This window comes from Corythoichthys intestinalis, chromosome 4 (assembly GCF_030265065.1).
Source record: "Corythoichthys intestinalis isolate RoL2023-P3 chromosome 4, ASM3026506v1, whole genome shotgun sequence".
Lineage (NCBI taxonomy): Eukaryota > Metazoa > Chordata > Actinopteri > Syngnathiformes > Syngnathidae > Corythoichthys > Corythoichthys intestinalis.
Window position 1 is genome coordinate 17,678,587 of NC_080398.1, and position 21,102 is coordinate 17,699,688.

Genomic DNA, 21,102 nt, shown 5'->3' on the forward strand with positions numbered 1-21,102 from the left:
TGATAGAACAATATGATAGAACAATATGTCTAAATGCTGCCATAGCAGATTCATGACGCATTATTCCTCCGAACTATTTTTAATTTGTCCGTTTTACCCTGAAAACCCCCGTTTACAGATGTCGCGCAACCGCTTTTGTTTCAACCTACCCATAAAAAGAAGGTAAGTGCATATATTTATTATTCAAAATGTCTGCTATTTTTAGCTTAGAATTATTAAATGATGTCTAACATTTAGTTTAAAAAAAAAGACTTTAAAAAATTATTCACTTGCATATTTTAAACTTTTAAACAATTTACGTCACAATGAAAAATTTGGTGTCTGTAAAAAAGTCACTGATATCTACCTCATAACTATCGCTTGTTTTTTTTTGTAACTGTCGCATTTTCCCCGATTTGTTAGATGATAAATAATCGATCCAAACAAAGAAAAACTGAAAAATAACGTTTAAAAGGGTAAATATATGAAAAAGAAAATCTCAACCACTCCTTGTTTTCTGCGATTTCTGCATCGCGACCCTTGTTATATCACCATGTTTCACCCATAAAATCCCCCAAAAATCCGGCTGTGGCCATTCACAGCTGTGTCTTGACACTCGGTGATACATGCTGCATGGAGTTTTTGGATCGAAACAAGGTAAGTACGCGATAATATCTCGTTAAAATTGTGACGTCTTTAATTCTGCTCTCGCGTGCTCTCGCCTCCAGTTAGGCTTTTGCTGTTAAAAAAAAAAAAAAAATTAAATGCCCTCCTTTTCAAATTTTTTTTTCCCCCAGAAAATTGAGATTTTAAGCTTTCCAATGATTTATCACACATGCATATAGGACAATTTTAATATTTGACCAAATTGGGGGTTTCAGAGCGGAACTTCAAGTCACCCTAGTGTTTTCCGCCATATATGTTATTATTTCTGCTGCCCTGTTGTTAGTTCTCAGTAAGGAAAAAAGACAATTTATCAGTATGTTCATAAAATATTGCTGAAATTTAATGTGTCTCTGTTTATTACAGCGCAAGAGAAAACAATTAAATATAATAATAAATATAATGATAATATATTTGAAAATTATAAATATTTTGAAATTTTATTTTAAATTTTATGAGAATTTAAAGTGTGTCTGTTTATTACAGCGCACAAGTAAACAATTAAATATAATAACATATTTATTGATATTTTTTTAAATTGTATTTTACATTTTATAATAAAATATTTTACTGCAGTGGTGGTTGAATATTTTTGTTAACAAATCTAGGGTTTCAACACATTTTTATTACATAGGTGCGTGTGCGTGCGCGTGTATGTGTTTTATTGTTTTGTCTCTTTTTTAACAAATGCCCAGACAAAGATATTAGAGACATGGTAGAAATCAAAGCCATCCAGACTTTTTCTTTTGACCAGCAAAGGAAAAAAGCCTGTGCTTTGAGAAGGAATATCTTTTAATATCGCTTCCAGCCAAGATATCCCATTTAGACATCGTTCAAACAGTTATTAACAGTATTGATTTATGTTTGAGTGATTGGAGGCCAGGGGAGGGAGATGAAGTCAACCATTATGACCTTCTGCCTCGGGGACGGAAAGCGCCTGACACAGATCACAGCTGTCTCACATGTGACATCTTAGATTACTGGATACAGGGTAGTGAGATAACTCCTGTGTATGATCGCCATCTTGTCTTTGATCTCACTCTTCCTACTTTTGCTACATTCAAGCGGTCACCTTGAGAAAGAAATTTCTCCTCTCACCACCAAATACTTAAGTCATTTGTAAGTCACACCAAGCATCCATTTTATATAGCTTGTTCTGTTCAGGTATGATAGATCCTATACCTCAAGAGTTGCAGTAACTCCTAGAGAGATCAACAGTCAATCCCAAAGCAGATACCGTAAAGGCCACATAAAGGTAACGTCCATGCCAACTAATTGCAGATTTACCTGGACTAAAACAAGCTTGTACCTTACAATCATTCAAGTATTAGTCTTTGCCGCTGCAGTTACTGCACTACAGAAATCAAACCCAGCAATAGAATTCTTCACAGTCAAAAGGTTAAGCTTCAGATCTGGGCAAAGAGAGGCTTTGAGGATAGGTTAAAAAAGTGTTAAATGAATACATGCATTCAATCATATCTTTCTGCAGTGAGCATAGGTACAACCTTTGAAGTTTGTGTGTTTGGAAACACTCCCATCTCATACACTTCAGGAAAGTCTGCTCTGAACTAGTACCAACATATCTAGGAATTATTCTAAGTAAAACCCATGAATTAAAATAATAATAATACAAAAAAACAAACAAATCATTAACATGAACCAATGGCTAAATCTAATCATTGAATATATAACATTACAGAAAATATCTGCCAAACAGACTAATAAAATAGACAAATACGAACAACAGTGGGAAACAGTTGCAAGAATGATGAACATAGAATAAGGATTCTCTCTCGCCTGCAAAGGAATGCCACAACAATAAATATTATAGTATACTTAAATTGATATGCGGGGTGTCCCGGGAAGTTGTATGCATCCTTTTACAGCTGATAACGATATGTTTACACCTGAACTGCATTTTCACACTCCCAGAAGCGTTTGATAAATAATTTTCTTCCTTCAAAGTTAAGTCAGTCAATGGGTTTAATCTACAAAGAAACCCATAGACAATTTGGTTGCCAGCTGCTGGGGAATGTATGCAATTTTTCTGGGAGACCCTATATATAAATTACCAGACTCAGAACAATTAAGGAACTATGCTTAAATAATACACTTCACTGGTCTTTGGCATAGATCTAAGGGTGTTTGATAAACCTCTTCTCCTGTCAGCTTCACAGGTGGAGTTTGTTGGCGTCCTGCCCTATGCCGTCCCGTCGCCGGGCCTGGCCCCGGGGTTTTCAGCTGGGGCTTGTCTGGGTGCATCGTGCGGGGGTCGGGTGGGTTGGGCGCGCGGTGATCTCGCGGGCGGGTGGGGGTGCCGCACGGGTGCTGCCCCGCCTCCGTCCCCTTGGTCTGTCTCCGCCCCTGTCAGCCTGTATGGACCGAGGCGGCTGCCGCTGCTCTCCTGCTGCTGGGGTCGTCGGCAGGTCCTCTTGGGTGGGGTTTGCTGTCCCTTGCCGGTGGGGTGGACAACCCCTGGTCTCCGGCGCTTGGCGTAGCACCTGTTAGGGGTGCGGGTTGGGTGCTTGGGCGGCGGGGGGAGGGGTGGGCGGTTGCGGGTGTGCCGGGGGTGGTCTGGGGCGGGGGTTGATCGGGGCTCTGGTGCTTCTCCCGCCCTTCGGCCGGTGGTTCTGGTGGACACGGCCACGCCTACGGGAGCCTGCCTCTTAATTCTCTCACTCCTCAGTTTGCACCGCAAAAATCTTTCACCCTGGCACCTACATGCTCATTCATTTCTCCGGGGAGAGTTGGGACGGGGCCATACAGTCTCGGCCCGGCTCCCCCTTGATTTTACTGCATCACATACTAAGGTTGTGGGATGGACGGGACCTGTTGGGAGGGGGTGCTCACGGTTACCTCCTCACGGCAGGCCCTGCCGTTCTTGCACCTTTTTTAATGCACCACACACATCATACTCCACGGGAGAGCCCCGACAAAGGGCCGTGGGACGGGCAGCTGGGTAGAAATCCCATGCAGCGGTCCCCTAAGCCAAGCTCTCCTATTTTAATGCATACATTGCACTACCCTCCCCACACAATCCCATCACGGTGCTGGGTAATGGTTGCCAGCAGGGAACCTGGCAGCCACAGTAATAGGGTGGTAGGTGGGTCCCACACTTTTTCTCTATGGCGTGGCTCCCGGGGTGTGGCCTCCCCTCTGCCTGGGCTGCCGGCCGCGGGAGTGGGGGGAAGGTCGGGGCTTCGATCTCGCGGCGGCTCCTCGGCGTTCTCCTGCTTCCGCCTTCCCCTTTCTTCTCTGCCAGGGTATCCGCCCTGCGCTCCACCGCGGGTCGCAAGGTGGACCCCGGTGTATCGGCTGGATGTCACCTGCTCCGGCGGTGGACCCTGCTCTGCCCTGGGCTTGGTGGGCCGCTGGGGGTCCCGCGGCATGCTGTGCCGGTTGGGGGGCTGCGGCTGGGGCTCCTGGGCCGGGTGGGCAGACTGGGGTGGGGGCGGGCATGGGGTTGGAGGTGCGTCCCCTCTTTCCACCCCTGAGGGCCGGTTGATGGGTAGCACAAGTGGCCCGGGGGACCACCCTGGATCCGGGGGGGGTGACGATGGCTCTTTTGCTGGGCTGCGGGAGGAGGGATGGGCTGCACCCCCCCCCCACCGCCCCCGCTTCTACACTCCCCCCCCCCCTTCTTTCCCTGGTCAACAGGCCCCCCCAAATGATGTCAACCAGATATACATCTAGCTAACGATAGCACCAACATATTTATAGTTAGTGTAGGCGTTCATTGTTTTTCTTGTTGTTGTTTGTGTTCCTTTTTTTTCTTTTCTTGTGTTTCTTTTTTTCTTTCCCCCCCATAACCCGTTCCTGTTCGCTGCTTTGTCATAATAAACGAGATATTTTGAATGATGTTAAAACATTAAAACTGTTCAGACCAACTGGACACTTAGACTTCCATTCTCCGTGTCAAACAGGACAGGTTTAAAAAAAATAATAATAATAATAATTTAATTTGTGTCACTCAGGTGTGACTTTTGCCAGTTTATGACTCAAAAGAGTGTTTTCCCCTGTGAATTTGCTACAAAGCAAGATTTAGTCACTCACTACTTATCTTTAATTCACAAACAACCCAATCAGTGCCTCCCTTATAATCTGCTACATGAACAAGTCATTGTGTCATATAAGAGGTGGTTAGTTCTGAAGCAGCATCTTAGACTAGGTTCATACTGCAGGTCTTAATGCACAACTCAGATTTTTTGTTAAATCTGTTTTTTTTTTTTTTTTTTTTTCTTGGCGCACCCGTTCAGACTGCCTTTGTCTAAGAGTTTGTTCAGGTATTACACATGCGCGCTAATTCACAGTCCGACAGGCGCTGGGCAAACTGACCCGCATGCACAGAAGCATTAAAACAAATGACTACACATGCTGTCTGTCATCCGTCCTTCCAGGGTGATCATATTTTGATTTTCAAATAGAGGACACAAATAACAGCCATTAATAATCCCTTTTTAATTTTATATTCAAAGTTTATATGGATTGATAGAACACATGCAAGCACTGTGCGTGCATGACGCACACATAAGCCTGATGTGTCTGTCCCCTTGGTCGCATATATAAGCCTGATGTGTGTGCGTCAGTTTCCCCGACTCGGCCATGTAAGCAATATTGAAACATTGCTTAAATGGCGCACGTCGAGAAAACCGAGCATTATCAGGGTTATCCTTTCATTCATTTAATTTTTTTTTATGACTGTGCTCAAGCCTGCCTCCTGCGTAAAACCCGAGTTCAAGCTAGGAGGTAACGCTAATGCACAGCTATCGCTGCCTTCTTGCCTGCAGCTCTCGCTCTTTGCTGGCATAATTGCTCCATGAATTCCGATTTGGGAGACGACAGTTCAGACGGCCGCCACATTCTGGAAGAATGTGGCCCAGCTTGGATTTAAACCACATACAAAAGATCCGATTTGAAATGGTCCACTTTTATGAGATCTGTTCCGTTCAGACCGTCAAGTTAATGCATCTCTCAGATCGGAAAAATACGAAAAAAATCAGATTTGTGCATTAAGACCTGTGGTATGAACCTAGCCAAAGACTGCCTAGATTGAAAAAATGTTGTTCACCTTGTTGACACAGGATCATTCATATGGCAAGGGAGACCAAGAGGGAATGCATGTTAATCCGAAAGATAATTTTACATCATTCTCTGGAAAGTTTCCATCAAAAAGACCATGATAAATGAAACTGCCTAGGGGCCTAATTGTTGATTTAGACCTTGTTTCTGACAGATTATTCACTAAGAACCTACACTAAAACATATATTGTAATAAACCACAGCCTCAATTTACAACAAACAGCAACAAGTGGTTTACACAAACTCCTCTATTTTCAACCCAGTATAAAAACCTGATTGTTCTTCGGTGTTTTCTTTTCTGGAACTAAACTGGGGTAGAGAAATGCACTGAGCCATCAATGACAGCAGCCAACTGTGGTGAGCGTTCCAGTACATTAAGTGCCATATATAAAATAGCAATGGAAAAGAATTAGATTCATATAGTTGTTTTTTAAAACAGAAGCATATGGAAAAGTGTTTTTCTCTGTGATGAAACTCTTTTGCGGTGGAGGGGGGGCATGAAAGGCAAATATGGATTGTCCTACAGTCCTGGAAATGCAGTAGACAGCTGTTGTTTCCTCTTGGATGTAACTCTCGATTAGAACATATACACATCCCATCTATCATAGCCTGTTTTCATCGGTTTGATGAAAATGTGTGAAAAATTCCATCTTTAAGATATGGTGTGTTTGTAACACAGTCCTGCTGCTCCAACTACATCATACACGTAAAATATGTGTTCTTTTCAATATATAAAGTAGGTGTTGACAGACAGTATCATTGTTTTCCCCTGTCTATGCAAAATGGATGTTTTTTACTAAGATACATTTTTTAGTGTGTCTTGTCATCATGCTTTTTCCAAGCATGCGGTATCTTATGTTTTATTGTCTCCTGAGATTATGATGAATCAAAATTTGCATCAATTACATGAACAACACCAATCTATTCAAATTCATCACTATGTTCACACTGACTTAACATAAAATGCACACTGAGCTGCATATTATAGGATTTTTTCTTTGCGTTCCCTCCAAAAACCCAATTGATCCAATATTACTGGAAAAAACAACCTGAATACTTCGTGTGGAGTGAGAAGCTCATGTAGTCGGAGGTGGCTCATAACATGCCTTTCTCCTCAGCGACTAGCTTCTCGCCTTTCCATGTAGTGTATAGGTTTCAATCCTCGCTCTTTCTTTCTCTTGATTGTGACTCTCCGAGCTTGACGAATCTTTCTGCATCGTACAGCCTTCTAAAAGAGCACTACAGATCGTAAGAGATCTCCCGCCCCAAAGAATGTTCCGGGTAGCACGGTCTGGTTGTCTACGCAACACTTTCCTTGAAGATCCAGTCAAAGAAACTCGCTCCCAGGTTTGTACACCCCTTTCCAGTCTCAGAAATCAATAATCCTGTCTGTATACGTCTATAGTTACCCAAGTTCATGAGAGCCCATCCTACATTTTATGTCACTTTATGTCATGTTGTGTCGTTTTATGCCCAGGAGAGTTTTTCTTTTCCCTCGGGCCTTTCCCCCACCTTCTGTCCAGTTTGTAGACTGTGGTCCATTCTTTTCTGTCAGGAGGCTCACGGTGTCTCGCCGTCGCAGCTGGTGGTTCCAGTATCTGGTGGATTGGGAGGGGTATGGCCCAGACAAGCGTTCCTGGGTTTATTGTAGATCCGGCCTTCATTCATCCCTTCCACTCTGCTCATCCTGAGGTGTGCCATCGGGAGCCAGTCTCGAGGGTGGGGAAGGGGGACCCGCATGTCAGGTTCACTCTACCTTTTTCTCCCCACCTTTTGGTCCTGTACAGCTGTCACCATGCATCATCAGTGCGGTATATAGGGCGGATTCACACCAGGAAAGTCCATAGTTTGGTTTCTTTGGTCCGCACCAAAACAAATTTTGATGCGGTTTCTTATCACATTGTAATTTAAGCAAGCGACCCAGGATTTGACAACAAACCTGTGCATGTGCAAAAAATTGTTCACTCTTTTGACAAGACGGTCAGGGCAGGTTAACACACTAAAATAAGGAAGTACACAATCAAAGAGCTCCCAAGTACTGCAAACGTGTTTATAATGATTTGTTTTATCCACTTACAAGTGTTTGTGGAAAATTTGGAGCATCAGAGGCCTTTGATTCCACGTTCATTTTACAAGGACAGTAGACATTCCGCTCCTCATTGCTCCACGTTGAACCCTGACTCATATTAGCCAGCATACTGCTTACCACAGACTGTGATGCTAACCAAATAATATTTCCTGGCTACTGAAGCCTGTTACGTGCAAAAATGTATGTGATTTTAGCTATAGTCTAGACCATGGTGTGGTCGCTTTCACACCTATAACAGACCGCACTAAGGTCTGCTTGTTTTTGTTTTTGAACTGTGCCACTCCAATAAATGGACTTTACGCCAAGCTGCCAAGCATGTTCTGGGTCTGCATTTGTTTCTTATCTGACTGACAGATGACAACATTTTTCAGTGGTGTCCTGGTTTTAAATCCACAAATCTCAAGAGGGCACAAAAGAAAAAAATAGTTTGGCAGCACACTGGCAGTCTTTGCTGGTATGGGGCCTATAATTTATTGAGCATTAATAATGAATACTACTCAATGTCACTGAGTTGACTGTCAGTTATTAGGTCAATAAAGGCCTTTTTTTAGCCAGGATCATTAACGGTCAAACTGATAGATCTATGCCGCAAAAACAATTCAGTCGATATACTTTCATTAGAACAAGAAATTAGGAATGTATTGATTACAAATGTTTCAATTGTTACAAAATTCACCAGTAATCCAGAGATACATCGATTGTTGAGTTCTGCATCAGTTATCGTGAGTGTAGGAATCAGTAATCTAATGTTTCACATTATTTTCTTTTTGAAACACTTTGAGCTCTTGCAATAATAGTGTTTTCCTCTTTAAAAAACAGACAGCACTCATATAACATGTGTTAGCAAGTGGCAGCATCACTGTAATCATGGACCAACTTCGAAAAAAGCCTTACCAAGAATTACTTAATGATGCATATGATTTTTGGAGCTTATAAAAACCCGAAAATACATCACCAACCAATGTTTAAAACCTTGGAATGTCGCACAATCAGGTGGAATTGTTTTATTTGCATGTTTCAAGAATTAGGCAATATTCAGATATTGCACACGTGTTCCCCATTTTACCCCATTTGCCAAAGCATTACATTAGATTTACCCTGGAATGTTGAACTCTATGTACTAGACAAATATGACTATATTTTATTTCTTAAATATTCTTATCCCATTCAAATTGTCTTTTTGTTTGTTTGATTGTTTGTTTGTTTGTTTTGATGTCAGTATCATTCTTTACTTGAGATAATGTTGTTTCTTACAGGGAATTTAATAAACAACTAGTTAATAAATTGCCTTCTACCAGTTAGGAAATAGGTCAAGAATAATTTTTTTCTCAATTTTTTTTTTCAAGAATTGGCTTATTTTCACTTGATGTCTGGATAAAAAATAAACATCAAATGACATCGAATGGTTTTGCTTTGTTTCCCTATATCGTATCGAAATGTATCGCCGCCAAACAAAACCGAATCGCAATCAAACCGTTATGGCTTTAAAGGTACATACCAGTATATAGCAACCTGTGTATTTAGATACATGTTGAATCGGTCTCTTACCCAAGATTCCCAACCTTACCATTTATGCTATGTTATATGCAGAGGATTTGAAGAATAAAGAGTGCTGTGGGAGCTAATGGAAACACAGGGGAGCAGCCAGTTGTGGCAGAGTACCAAGATCCCTAGCATACAGATCAAATGCTCCAGATATGTCAATCAAAAGAGCTGTCATCTCGGCAGCCACTGCATTGAACAGTGCCATGATTAATTATTGACCATCATTGTCTATGTCACTTTGTCACACCTCTTTCGTTCTCCTTCATTCCCCTGTCTGCTTTTCTTTTCCAAAGATGAGACACGAGTTCCAACCTGAAAGCTGCCGACCAGTGTTTGGGTCTGTCATAAGCGATTTCACTTCAATGGGATATCCTTTACCTCGCTCTATCACTCCCTCTCCTGTCTGTCCTTCCTATCTTCCATCACTCTGTTGCTATGGCCCTTGCCAGGTTGACACAGGGACCCTCATATCTCCATTCATCCGCCCGCTCAGCCCACTATCAGTTCTGTCCAACCCATCGCTGCATCAGAGAAAAGCAGGAATAAGACTCCTCGCTGTCGAACACTCCGGAAAGGAGCTGGGATCTTTCTCCCTGCTGCTTCTCAAGAGAGATTTCATTTTTCAAACTGGTGGTAAAAAAAAAATGTCTGACATAATATGAGAAAGAAGTTCTGTTTTATGACATTTTCTGGATTATTGGTAATAAGTGTTTAGTTATTGATTCAAATATGGAATATGTATCTGTGAAAATTGACCTTGAGAAGCCAAGAAATGTCATAATAGGTGGTATGTACAAGAAGGCAGGATCATTGATTTAAACATTTAGGAAAATTATTTCAATACTGATTTATTGTATACCTACAAACTAACTTCTGTTGCTTATTTTATTACTTGTATGAATAGATTTTATATTTAAATCCATCATAACAAGACCTACTTAAATGACAACAAATAGTTCTAAATATAAATTCTGCTTGTAATGCTTATTTGGAAACATTCTGTACACTTTACAGTAAGTCCTGTTGCGGACAAGCCTTGGCTAACCAAAAAAGCCTGTGATAAAAATAACAAAATGTATACAGACGATTTAAAAAATAGAACAAACTTGTCCGTGTGTAAATAATAAAACATATTCTTAAGTATTGTGACAGAAAGTAAACAAGAGGAGATGAGTGGAGATAAGAAGGAAGACATTAGCGGAGGCGGGGTTGTCACCCTGTCACCCTTATTTTTACTGCATTAACATGTTATATTGTCAGTTTGACTTCTTTAAATATGTTGCCATTTAGTTAAAATGCCACTCTTGAGCTATCATAGTGACGATCTACAGACAACCAAAATACAATGAAAGGTTTTTCGATGAGTTTGCCTATTTTCTGTTGTCTTAATTGACATTGAGTGTATTGTTTTAGTGTGTGATTTTAGTTCACATTCATGTTGAGTCTGAAGAAATATGTGGTAAAGAAGTTATAATACTGTGGATACATTAAAAAAAAACAACAACTAACTTTTATAAATTAACAGTAACCAGATTCTGTATTTTGTTCAGTGGGATTTAAATTTTAGTTGACAATTGGAGATGTTTGAGGAGGGCATACGTATTTATTCATGCCTAAAGGTCATTTGTTTAAGTTGTTTAAACACATTGACTGTATATGATAATGTTTACACAGCTTTGAATCAGTGAATGTTGCAGAAATTATTTTTGAAAATAAATATAACTTAAATAACATTTTCTAAAGATCAACAATATATCGGAAAATAGTCTCACAGCAAGATGTACTTTGTCCAAAAGAGGGTCGCAAAAAGAACGAAAAAGTAAGTTGTTAGTAGGTAAAACACAAAAGTATCCTAAAATGTTGGGCCTGCCACGCACCTCACTGTCAGATGCATTATGCTGTGGGTCGATGTGGAACTGTGTCCCATTCAGGTATCAGCCCCCTTTCCTGTCTCAGGCCATATGTTTCTACTCTTTCTGTCAGTAAAATCACATTTACAACAACCACTGCTGGTTGTTTACAGAAGTTTAAGCTCCTCTGATACATTCCCACTCATGTTTGCATGCTTTTTAGCCCCATAGATAATACATGAGCGTGCTTGCTTTTTTAACGAAGGGAAGATGCTGCCATATGCATGGAAGAATAAACGAAGACCCAAACTGACAGCACCATCTGCCAAACACAGTTGCCGTCAAGAGAATGGCCCCCGCTCAACATTTTGCCCAGCTCTCAGGAGGATGCCACATTGTCATCAGTGCTAATACTAAATATTAATAATTTGTTGACCCCAAAGTGTTTAGAAATCACTGATGCAGACACATATTGCCCTTCTGAATGGCATATGCTGATGTCAGCAGGTGAGCACCGCTGGACCGCACTGCTCAGTGTACATGGATCTGTGCAGGTGTGTTTGTGAGTATGCGTGCATTTGTACGTGTGTGTGTGTGTGTGTGTGTGTGTGTGTGTGTGTGTGTGTGTGTGTGTGGTGTTTCCAGGACACTGAGATGAAACCTGCATGAGGATTTTCATGAATATTACATTGTTCCACATATCCCCATACTGTAGATCATATTTCTACTACCCATAAGCATACAAAACGGACAACTTTCCGACTTGAACCATTTATTGAAACTGATTAAGTAACTTGCACTGTTAGGAAATGATCCTCATGAGAAAAATGAGAGGAAAAAAGCCTGGAACAAAAAAGTCCACAAGAAATGTGCAATCATTGTACTAAATATTGATAGTACAGTAGTACCTCTACATACTGTTATTCATCCTAGGACCTTGTTTGTACATTATAATTACATTAATTCATTCCACAGCCTAAAAACCTACACTAAATCCTTAATAAATAGTGCAGGCACCATTAGAAATGGCAATTTCACATAGCAAAACAAATAAATTATATATAAAAATCGGAATAATAAAAAAAATAATAATAACAATAATTCCTGTAATAATGTAACAAATCGGGTTTTAATGTGGCGGATGTGTTTAGCGTGCTGTACCTGAACACACCGCGTGGCTGACGTGACATTGAAATAGATGCGGTAGAGATTTTACTTTTTCTTTTAATATTTTGTTGTTGTTGGCGTCAACTGTGGTGGACAGTAGGTGTGTTGCGTTGCACAAGTTCTGAAATAAATGATTCAAAACCTGGCGGAGCTGGCCATTTCTTTGGCGATGTTACCACAATACTAATTCTCACCTTAACTCATAAAGACTGGAAAATGGAGGAGGACCGTTGAGACCGTAGACATTCTACGGCCGTAATGTCTAGCTGTATCACGGACGCGCACACCGTGCTCATATTTTTCGATCATTTCCATCTTCATTTCAATAGTGTCACCTTTTTCCTTTTTTTCAACACCTGCACTGACCTTTTTGGAGCCTATGTTGATTTCTCTCACAAGAAAATTCCCCGTGCATCCGTCTTGTGGCAAAACAAAGAAACTGCGGCGCTGTCATAAACTGTCGAATTTCAAGCATTTTGTCAAAAGCGTGGTAACAAATGGTGAGTCCAATTTTAGGTCAGATGTTGAAAAGATCATGTGTTGATGCGATCTTATGTCGAGGTACCACTGTAATAGTAAAACTATTATTATAAGCTCTAATATATAATAACAATTACAATGTAACTAGTGTTAATATCTAGTGTATATATTCTCCTTATGAGGGTCGAAGGTGTGGTGAGTAGGTCTGAATATTATTAATAGTATTGTTGTTAGTATTTTTTTAACCTTTAGTTACTTTTAAGAATTTTACAAAGGTATTAAGTTATCTACAACTGCAACAATTTCCTTAAAAAAAGTATTTTTAATAATATAAACCATGCTGTTTTTGTTACATTAATCCCGTAATTGTCAGTGATATAGGCAAAAATCTCGGTAAGATATATTCAAAATTGCATTCATATAAAAGTGTATTATGATCATGTTTTTTGTGTTGCATTAAGTCTGTGGCGTGACAGTGCCATATTTTGGAAATTGTCGCTGATGGATTTCCAAGACATGACATCCAGTCCCTCCCCAGACCCCGGCTGCATTTCACCTTGGCATCTGCCATGTTCGCTTCTGTTTCCCTCTCATACATCTTTATTAGTTCAGAACTGATGTGGACACTGCGGGATGTCACTTGATGAGAGGCACCATGTCAGTGAGACTGATTTATTCCCAGCATTTGCTGTGCGGCCATGCCAAGTGACCCAGTCCAACCTGCTGCTTGCACCATCCCCACACACACAAATTTCCCAACATCTTGACAAGCTCTGCTTACACTCAGAATAGGAGCCATCCAGTCAAGGTGCAGCAACTTTATACGTGACATCCCCTGAGTCATTTCACAGATACCTCTTCTTGCTCCAATTTCGCCCTAGATGCAAGTTGATGATGAAATGAGGGACTTTACATGCTGTCTGCAAAGCAAGTTTCTGCTGACAACATGTTGGTTAATACGGACAACAAGTTTCAAATATTTGACAAAGCTTATTGGATAGCAAGGCTATCACCTCAAAGACAGTGTACATGCATTTGAACTTAGACATTGTTACTAAAATATATTAAGGTGAGTACTCTAAACATCTGACCCTCACCCCAAAAAACAGGAACTAAAATAAAAGCATTTACGTGCAAAATATTTTAATACAGCTGTATTTTGTACTGTATTCTATAAAACCGATAATATGGACAACTTTGAGGCCAAGTCTTCCTTTCACTGTAGCAATTTATTGCTTTAAAGATAATTATGACTGATAAAATTTTATGCAGGACGCATTTACATTTTTTTTCCTCTTCAAACTGCTCTGAAAATATTCAGGCTGACAATTGTGAACTTGGAAGTTACATTAAATAATATTTATGATTTTAAAACATGATATTATTATTCAGTGTTGAACATGGTTGTGACATTTATTGGAATAATAGCAAATCAGAAAGCAAACTGATGGTTGAATGCAGGAGCTACTGTGTCAGTTAATGTTGGTACAAAGGCCTTTTCACAATGACGGGGTCCAGCGGCAACGCGCAAGGGTGGCAGGACTTGACTTCCCAGCATGACCAAATTTGTAAATGCTGGCGCAACAGCATTTCAACACTATAATCAGGGAATAGATATAATTTTCATTGTTTCACAATACAGCCTAAGCTTATCTCATTTTAATTAAGAAGAAAATTATTAAGGCGCTAATAAGGGCCTTACTAGTTCATTTTTGGATTTTAATGTCATTCATCAGCTAAAGTTCCAACCAAATCACTTTAAAATATCATTTAGTCCAACGAGAGTGAAACCCCTTTTCAAGTGTTCAAAAGAAAACATGAATCAAGCAAGACCTTCTCTATTTTCCTAAGCCATTATAGTGAAACCTAAATAGCACAAATATTATTTTGCCTTCAGAGCATTGCTACTTTACTCTTTACTCTTGCACTGCATCGCCCAGATGCCGGCAACACTTTTTTGCAGGTGCACTGCCTCCCACCACCCAGTCATTCACCATAGAAATCATGTCATTTCTTCAGATACTCTAATCTAGCCTGACATGGTTAACTTCTTCTATTTATCATATCAATATTTTTGACAGTATGGATACTGCTTCTCACAAATAAATCTTTGATAATACACTCGACTTCCATAATGATTGATGAAGCTCTCGATTGTCAGTACTGTACAGCAATTTGCACAATTTTTCCATATTTATCACAGATCTCTCAATGAGCTTGGAATTAACGTTTGTTGCACTGACTCATGGAGTATCACAGTGTGTGATGGTTTACACATCCAGCAAATGCAGTTTTATTTTTTTATGCCAGGCTTGGCAGGGGAGCTTCATTCATGTCTGCCATGCACTTACCCTGCTTGGTCGTCATAGTTCTTTGATAAACCATGAGAAAATTCACCTCCACTTGAAATAGATTTTAAAGTACATAAAATGGCCCAAATCCCATGGAATACTTAGTTTTGGTCAACAGGAACATGAAATAAACAGCTCGGTTTATCAGAGGCTGTGAGCAATGTACGTACATATACTGAAGATGATATCCAACTAATTCATACTTAATACATGGTACTTTCTTCACTTTGCGGCATTGATTCTATATCCCGTACATACAGTATACTGTATATATACATATATAAAATGGCGGAAAACACAAACAAGGCTGAAAAAGCAGTTTCTGCTCTTGCACCCCTCTTTAAAAGAAACTGCTGTATTTTAAGCCAAAATAACTGTTTTGCTTGATAGAACAATATGTCTATATGCTGCCATAGTAATTTAATGGCGCATTAAGCCCCATAACTATTTTTAATTTGTCCGTTTTACCCTGGAGAGCCCCGTTTACAGACACCTCGCCACCTCTTTTGTTTCAACCCAGCCATAATAAGAAGGATTAGAAAATTGGCCAAATTAGGAGTCTCAGAGCAGGACATCAAGTCGCCTGAGTGTTTTCTGCCATATATATTTAGAAAAAAATCTAACAACATGCACATAGTAGTAAACATTTTGTCAAAATAAAGAAAAATAACTTTTTAGTTTTGCAACAGAATTACAGTTAATTGTTGTACGAACATTGTCTTGCATATGATAACAACTACAATTTATTCTCTTATTTAACTGGAGTTCTAAAACCTTGCAATACTTATAGAAATTAAACAACTGCGCCAGGATTTCCCCATATCTATTACACTGCAAACAGCAGTTCTCAGGGCATTTACACAGTCACCACATTGATTTCAGAAAGCAACAGAACTGAAATGCAATTTCTTGGCAACCAGCAGTGGCAGATACAAAAGCATGGGTGGGTGTCAGCTTTTAATTGTAAATGTCTAGGAGAATGGGTGTTGTTTGAATATCATGTATAGATTTTTATGTAATACACTTACTTGTGCAAGTCTGCCCCGAGCAAGAATCAATTCAGCCCAAAGGATCTCGTCCTCCCCTTCCCCCCTTTTGTTAAAAGCCAATCTTGTTTTAATGATGCATGAAGAAATATTCAAGCATTGACATTTCACTGTCAGGTTTCTTTTGAAAAATCAATTAAGATAATACAGCTTTGACCCAGTTATCCAGTTAATGCTTATTAGGGATGTAATATGATTTACTGTCAGCATTTATAATTCTTTGCATCTCATCCCATTAGCCCTGTGACTGTTTCATAGAGCGGCATACTACAGTCACTTCTAGGAAACTGGAGTTGCTGATAAAATGGAGTGGAAAACAGTAATGACATTGATTGGGATTGGTGGGCAGGTTAAATGCAAGCCCCTGAGGCATTTACTCTCACATTCCCTCTCTCACTGTTGCTTATACCTTTTTTTTTTTTTTTTTGTCCCTCTGTCGCTCTTTCCCTCTCTCCCTCTCTCCCTCTCCCTTTTTAATACTAACAGTTACATGATAGAGAACAGAACACTGCCCGGAAGCAAAATTACACATTTGTCAATATCAAACACTGAAACAAGGACTATTTTTTTTGGGTCATTTAGCTGAGTTACATGAATGTACATGTTTTATATCACTTAAGTCTTTGACTCTGCATGTCACATAAAATATCCACACAAAAGATCCACCATTGCTTTTTTTCAATAAAACAAACTGATCTGTCAGAACTCTCTTTTGGCCCGCTTATGCAGATATTTTCAGGCTTAACATTTAATCTGAAAACACTTGAGCTATGTTTACAAAAAAATATCTCTTAAATTCCAAGAACTAAAGATTACTGTGTTATAAGTAACATTAAAGAAGAAAATATATACTGTATTGATTCCCCTTTATCCAATGTACTGACATTCTAATTGTGATGTTGGAGGCAGGCAGGCCTCGTTAGTTCATGATCTGCACTCTCTAGAATGTTCTGGCATTTCAAAGATGACAATGGTGAATGTGAGAGTTGCAGTGTTGTAATATGGTAACACTAACGCAATGGCACTCCTCTCACATCAGCTGTTACAAAGGGAAATGTGTTAATTTGTGAAGAAAAAAACCACTTAAATAGAAACATAAGTTGTGATCAAATGTTTGGAATAACTTACATTTTGCGAAAGAATTGTCAGGTGCCAGGAAGCTAGGTAGCCGAACCAGATGCAGACCCGGGGAAAGCGTTGGCACTCTGCAAAAAAAAGGCAGTTTATTGCAGTAGCACAGTTCAAAAACAATAAACACCACAGGTCAGATTTCACCAGAGGTCTTGGTACCAGAGTCCTTGAGGAAACAGTTGTAGTTCAATAACAGGTAAGGAGTCAAAGCAAGGTGTAGTGGCATGCAGGGGTCACATGAAAAGAAGCGTTGAGCAAAAATGATCAGACCACAAGTGAAGTTAGCCTGCAACTTAAATACAACACTAATGACAAGTGGTGACAGCTGTGCAGGGACGAAAGGCAGGAGGGGGGGAAAAGGTAGAGGGAACCTGACAGGCAGGGAACGTGACAAGGATATTCCTGAGTTTTTGAGTCTAGGGCAGGGGTCGGGAACCTATGGCTCGCAAGCCAGATCACTTTTGACGGCTGCATCGGGCTCGCAGACAAATCTTTAATTATTAAAAAATAAATAAATAAATAATAAGATCTTTATACTCCTTTGCTTATTGCGCAAAACGGCGATGGTCACCGGTCATATGCTGGTGTTGTGCAGTAATGAGCAGACGTGACATTTGTGGCGAATGTTAGCTTTTTTATTGCTCCGACAACACTTACGCAATTCGCACTAGAAATCATCAAATACAGTGCCTTGCAAAAATATTCGGCCCCCTTGAATCTTGCAACCTTTCGCCACATTTCAGGCTTCAAACATAAAGATATGAAATTTAATTTTTTTGTCAAGAATCAACAACAAGTGGGACACAATCGTGAAGTGGAACAACATTTATTGGATAATTTAAACTTTTTTAACAAATAAAAAACTGAAAAGTGGGGCGTGCAATACTATTCGGCCCCTTTACTTTCAGTGCAGCAAACTCACTCCAGAAGTTCAGTGAGGATCTCTGAATGATCCAATGTTGTCCTAAATGACCGATGATGATAAATAGAATCCAAATGTGTGTAATCAAGTCTCCGTATAAATGCACCTGCTCTGTGATAGTCTCAGGGTTCTGTTTAAAGTGCAGAGAGCATTATGAAAACCAAGGAACACACCAGGCAGGTCCGAGATACTGTTGTGGAGAAGTTTAAAGCCGGATTTGGATACAAAAAGATTTCCCAAGCTTTAAACATCTCAAGGAGCACTGTGCAAGCCATCATATTGAAATGGAAGGAGCATCAGACCACTGCAAATCTACCAAGACCCGGCCGTCCTTCCAAACTTTCTTCTCAAACAAGGAGAAAACTGATCAGAGATGCAGCCAAGAGGCCCATGATCACTCTGGATGAACTGCAGAGATCTACAGCTGAGGTGGGAGAGTCTGTCCATAGGACAACAATCAGTCGTACACTGCACAAATCTGGCCTTTATGGAAGAGTGGCAAGAAGAAAGCCATTTCTCAAAGATATCCATAAAAAGTCTCGTTTAAAGTTTGCCACAAGCCACCTGGGAGACACACCAAAACATGTAGAAGAAGGTGCTCTGGTCAGATGAAACCAAAATTGAACTTTTTGGCCACAATGCAAAACGATATGTTTGGCGTAAAAGCAACACAGCTCATCACCCTGAACACACCATCCCCACTGTCAAACATGGTGGTGGCAGCATCATGGTTTGGGCCTGCTTTTCTTCAGCAGGGACAGGGAAGATGGTTAAAATTGACGGGAAGATGGATGCAGCCAAATACAGGAACATTCTGGAAAAAAACCTGTGGGTATCTGCACAAGACCTGAGACTAGGACGGAGATTTATCTTCCAACAAGACAATGATCCAAAACATAAAACCAAATCTACAATGGAATGGTTCAAAAATCAACGTATACAGGTGTTAGAATGGCCAAGTCAAAGTCCAGACCTGAATCCAATCGAGAATCTGTGGAAAGAGCTGAAGACTGCTGTTCCCAAACACTCTCCATCCAACCTCACTGAGCTCGAGCTGTTTTGCAAGGAAGAATGGGCAAGAATGTCAGTCTCTCGATGTGCAAAACTGATAGAAACATACCCCAAGCGACTTGCAGCTGTAATTGGAGCAAAAGGTGGCGCTACAAAGTATTAACGCAAGGGGGCCGAATAATATTGCACACCCCACTTTTCAGTTTTTTATTTGTTAAAAAAGTTTAAATTATCCAATAAATTTTGTTCCACTTCACGATTGTGTCCCACTTGTTGTTGATTCTTGACAAAAAATTAAAATTTTATATCTTTATGTTTGAAGCCTGAAATGTGGCGAAAGGTTGCAACGTTCAAGGGGGCCGAATACTTTTGCAAGGCACTGTAGCAACCTATGTGTGCTACGTTAGATCCCCCCAAATCCCATGCCATTGGCTGAGTGAGCTCAGCGTGATCATGGGACACGTAGTCCGTATACTACAACGGGTGATTAGAAAGCCAGTTCACAGTAATTTTAGTGGGAAAGTGGCAAACATACATGTCGTTGTGTCTATCTATATTTTTATTCATCTATCAATCGCATTGGCAACGCAGATGAGGCAGAGTCACTGTTCAAGTGGGGTCGCTGTATTTTGCTGTCGAAAATAGCAGTCGATGTGCGCATGTGCTTGAAGTAAACTACCCTCGTTTTTAGTTATGTTTTCCACGTTTGTCAGCTAATTTTAGAAATCCATTTGAGAAGATGGAAAAAAAGAAAAAAAGACGAGGGGTATCGTACTTTTCAGCAGTAACTGACAGAGGAATTTGCCTTTGTGGAGAGTTTGACAACTTTTTGGATAAAGACCGTCATGAAGTCAAATCAAATTGAGGCAACCCAAGTGAAGGACATAAATGTGGGACTGTTTTTTTCTCTTGCTTTGGATGAGTCAACAGACGTAAGCAATTTATCCCAATTCGGCATGAATGCAAGGTTTTGACTACGAAAGGGACAACAAGAGGGGAAGATTTATTCAAGTCCTTCACTGAGTTCGCTGAGAAAAAAAATCTACCAATGGATAAACTTGTTTCGGTGTGCACTGATTGTGCTCCGTGCGTGGTGGGGAAAACCAGGATTTGTGGCGCTTCGTGAACGTGAAAAGAGAGGCATCCTAAGTTTCTCAACGCCTGCATGAAGCAAAATCGTCAGCAAAACCATGCAGCATCTGAAGTCGCATTAACGGTAAGAAATACTCATCATTGATTGGCAACAGCATAACAATGTTATTAAAAAGAATTCAGAGACTAACCCAAACCTTTGTACTTTAAAAGTGTTTAAATTAGATTAAAAATACAAGTAATGTGTGCATTTTGTTTTAAACATATTGTATGGCTCTCACGGAATTACATTTTTAAAAAATGTGGTGTTCATGGCTCTCTTAGCCAAAAAGGTTCCCGGCCCTCGGTCTAGGGCAGTGCTTCTCAATTATTTTCTGTTACGCCCCCCCAAGGAAGACGTAAATGTTTCGCGCCCCCCCAACTATCTGCCGCCACTGTAAATAGTATCATTCGTCTATATTACTATTATAAGTACGCCTCAGCCTAACATTGTGTCCTTTTTTTTCTATTAAAGAAAAAAAGTAACATAGATCAACTTATAATAAAGTATAACTTTTTTAACATTGTGTTGCTTGTAACAGAAAAGACTTAACGCGCATCAATTTGCCTGAAGTTAAAAAAAAAAAATAAATAAATAAAAAAGTCACATCCAAACTGTAAAAATACACTCAAGGTACATTTCTGACCATTTGATACT

General features: G+C 40.0%; 1 protein-coding gene across 1 annotated transcript; it reads right to left on the reverse strand.

The window, feature by feature from the left end:
• Window positions 1–2,842: 2,842 nt before the first annotated feature.
• On the reverse strand, window positions 2,843–5,449 carry LOC130914717 (serine/arginine repetitive matrix protein 1-like). The gene is made up of 5 exons (XM_057834155.1): window positions 5,342–5,449; window positions 3,812–4,013; window positions 3,689–3,718; window positions 3,507–3,597; window positions 2,843–3,359 (listed from the first exon to the last, which is right to left on the reverse strand). Exons 1-5 carry the CDS (start codon window positions 5,447–5,449, stop codon window positions 2,843–2,845), a joined length of 948 nt encoding a protein of 315 aa, XP_057690138.1.
• Window positions 5,450–21,102: the final 15,653 nt, after the last annotated feature.

What these genes read in the sequence shown, in the direction of transcription:
- LOC130914717 (XM_057834155.1), bottom strand. Translation starts at nt 5,449, where the DNA reads ATGCCAGCAAAGAGCGAGAGCTGCAGGCAAGAAGGCAGCGATAGCTGT. An exon ending in AGGAGGCAGGCTTGAGCACA is followed by an intron (nt 4,014 to 5,341) that starts GTCATAAAAAAA and finishes CGGGACCCCCAG; the next exon opens with CGGCCCACCAAGCCCAGGGC. An exon ending in CAAGAACGGCAGGGCCTGCC is followed by an intron (nt 3,360 to 3,506) that starts GTGAGGAGGTAA and finishes ATGAGCATGTAG; the next exon opens with GTGCCAGGGTGAAAGATTTT.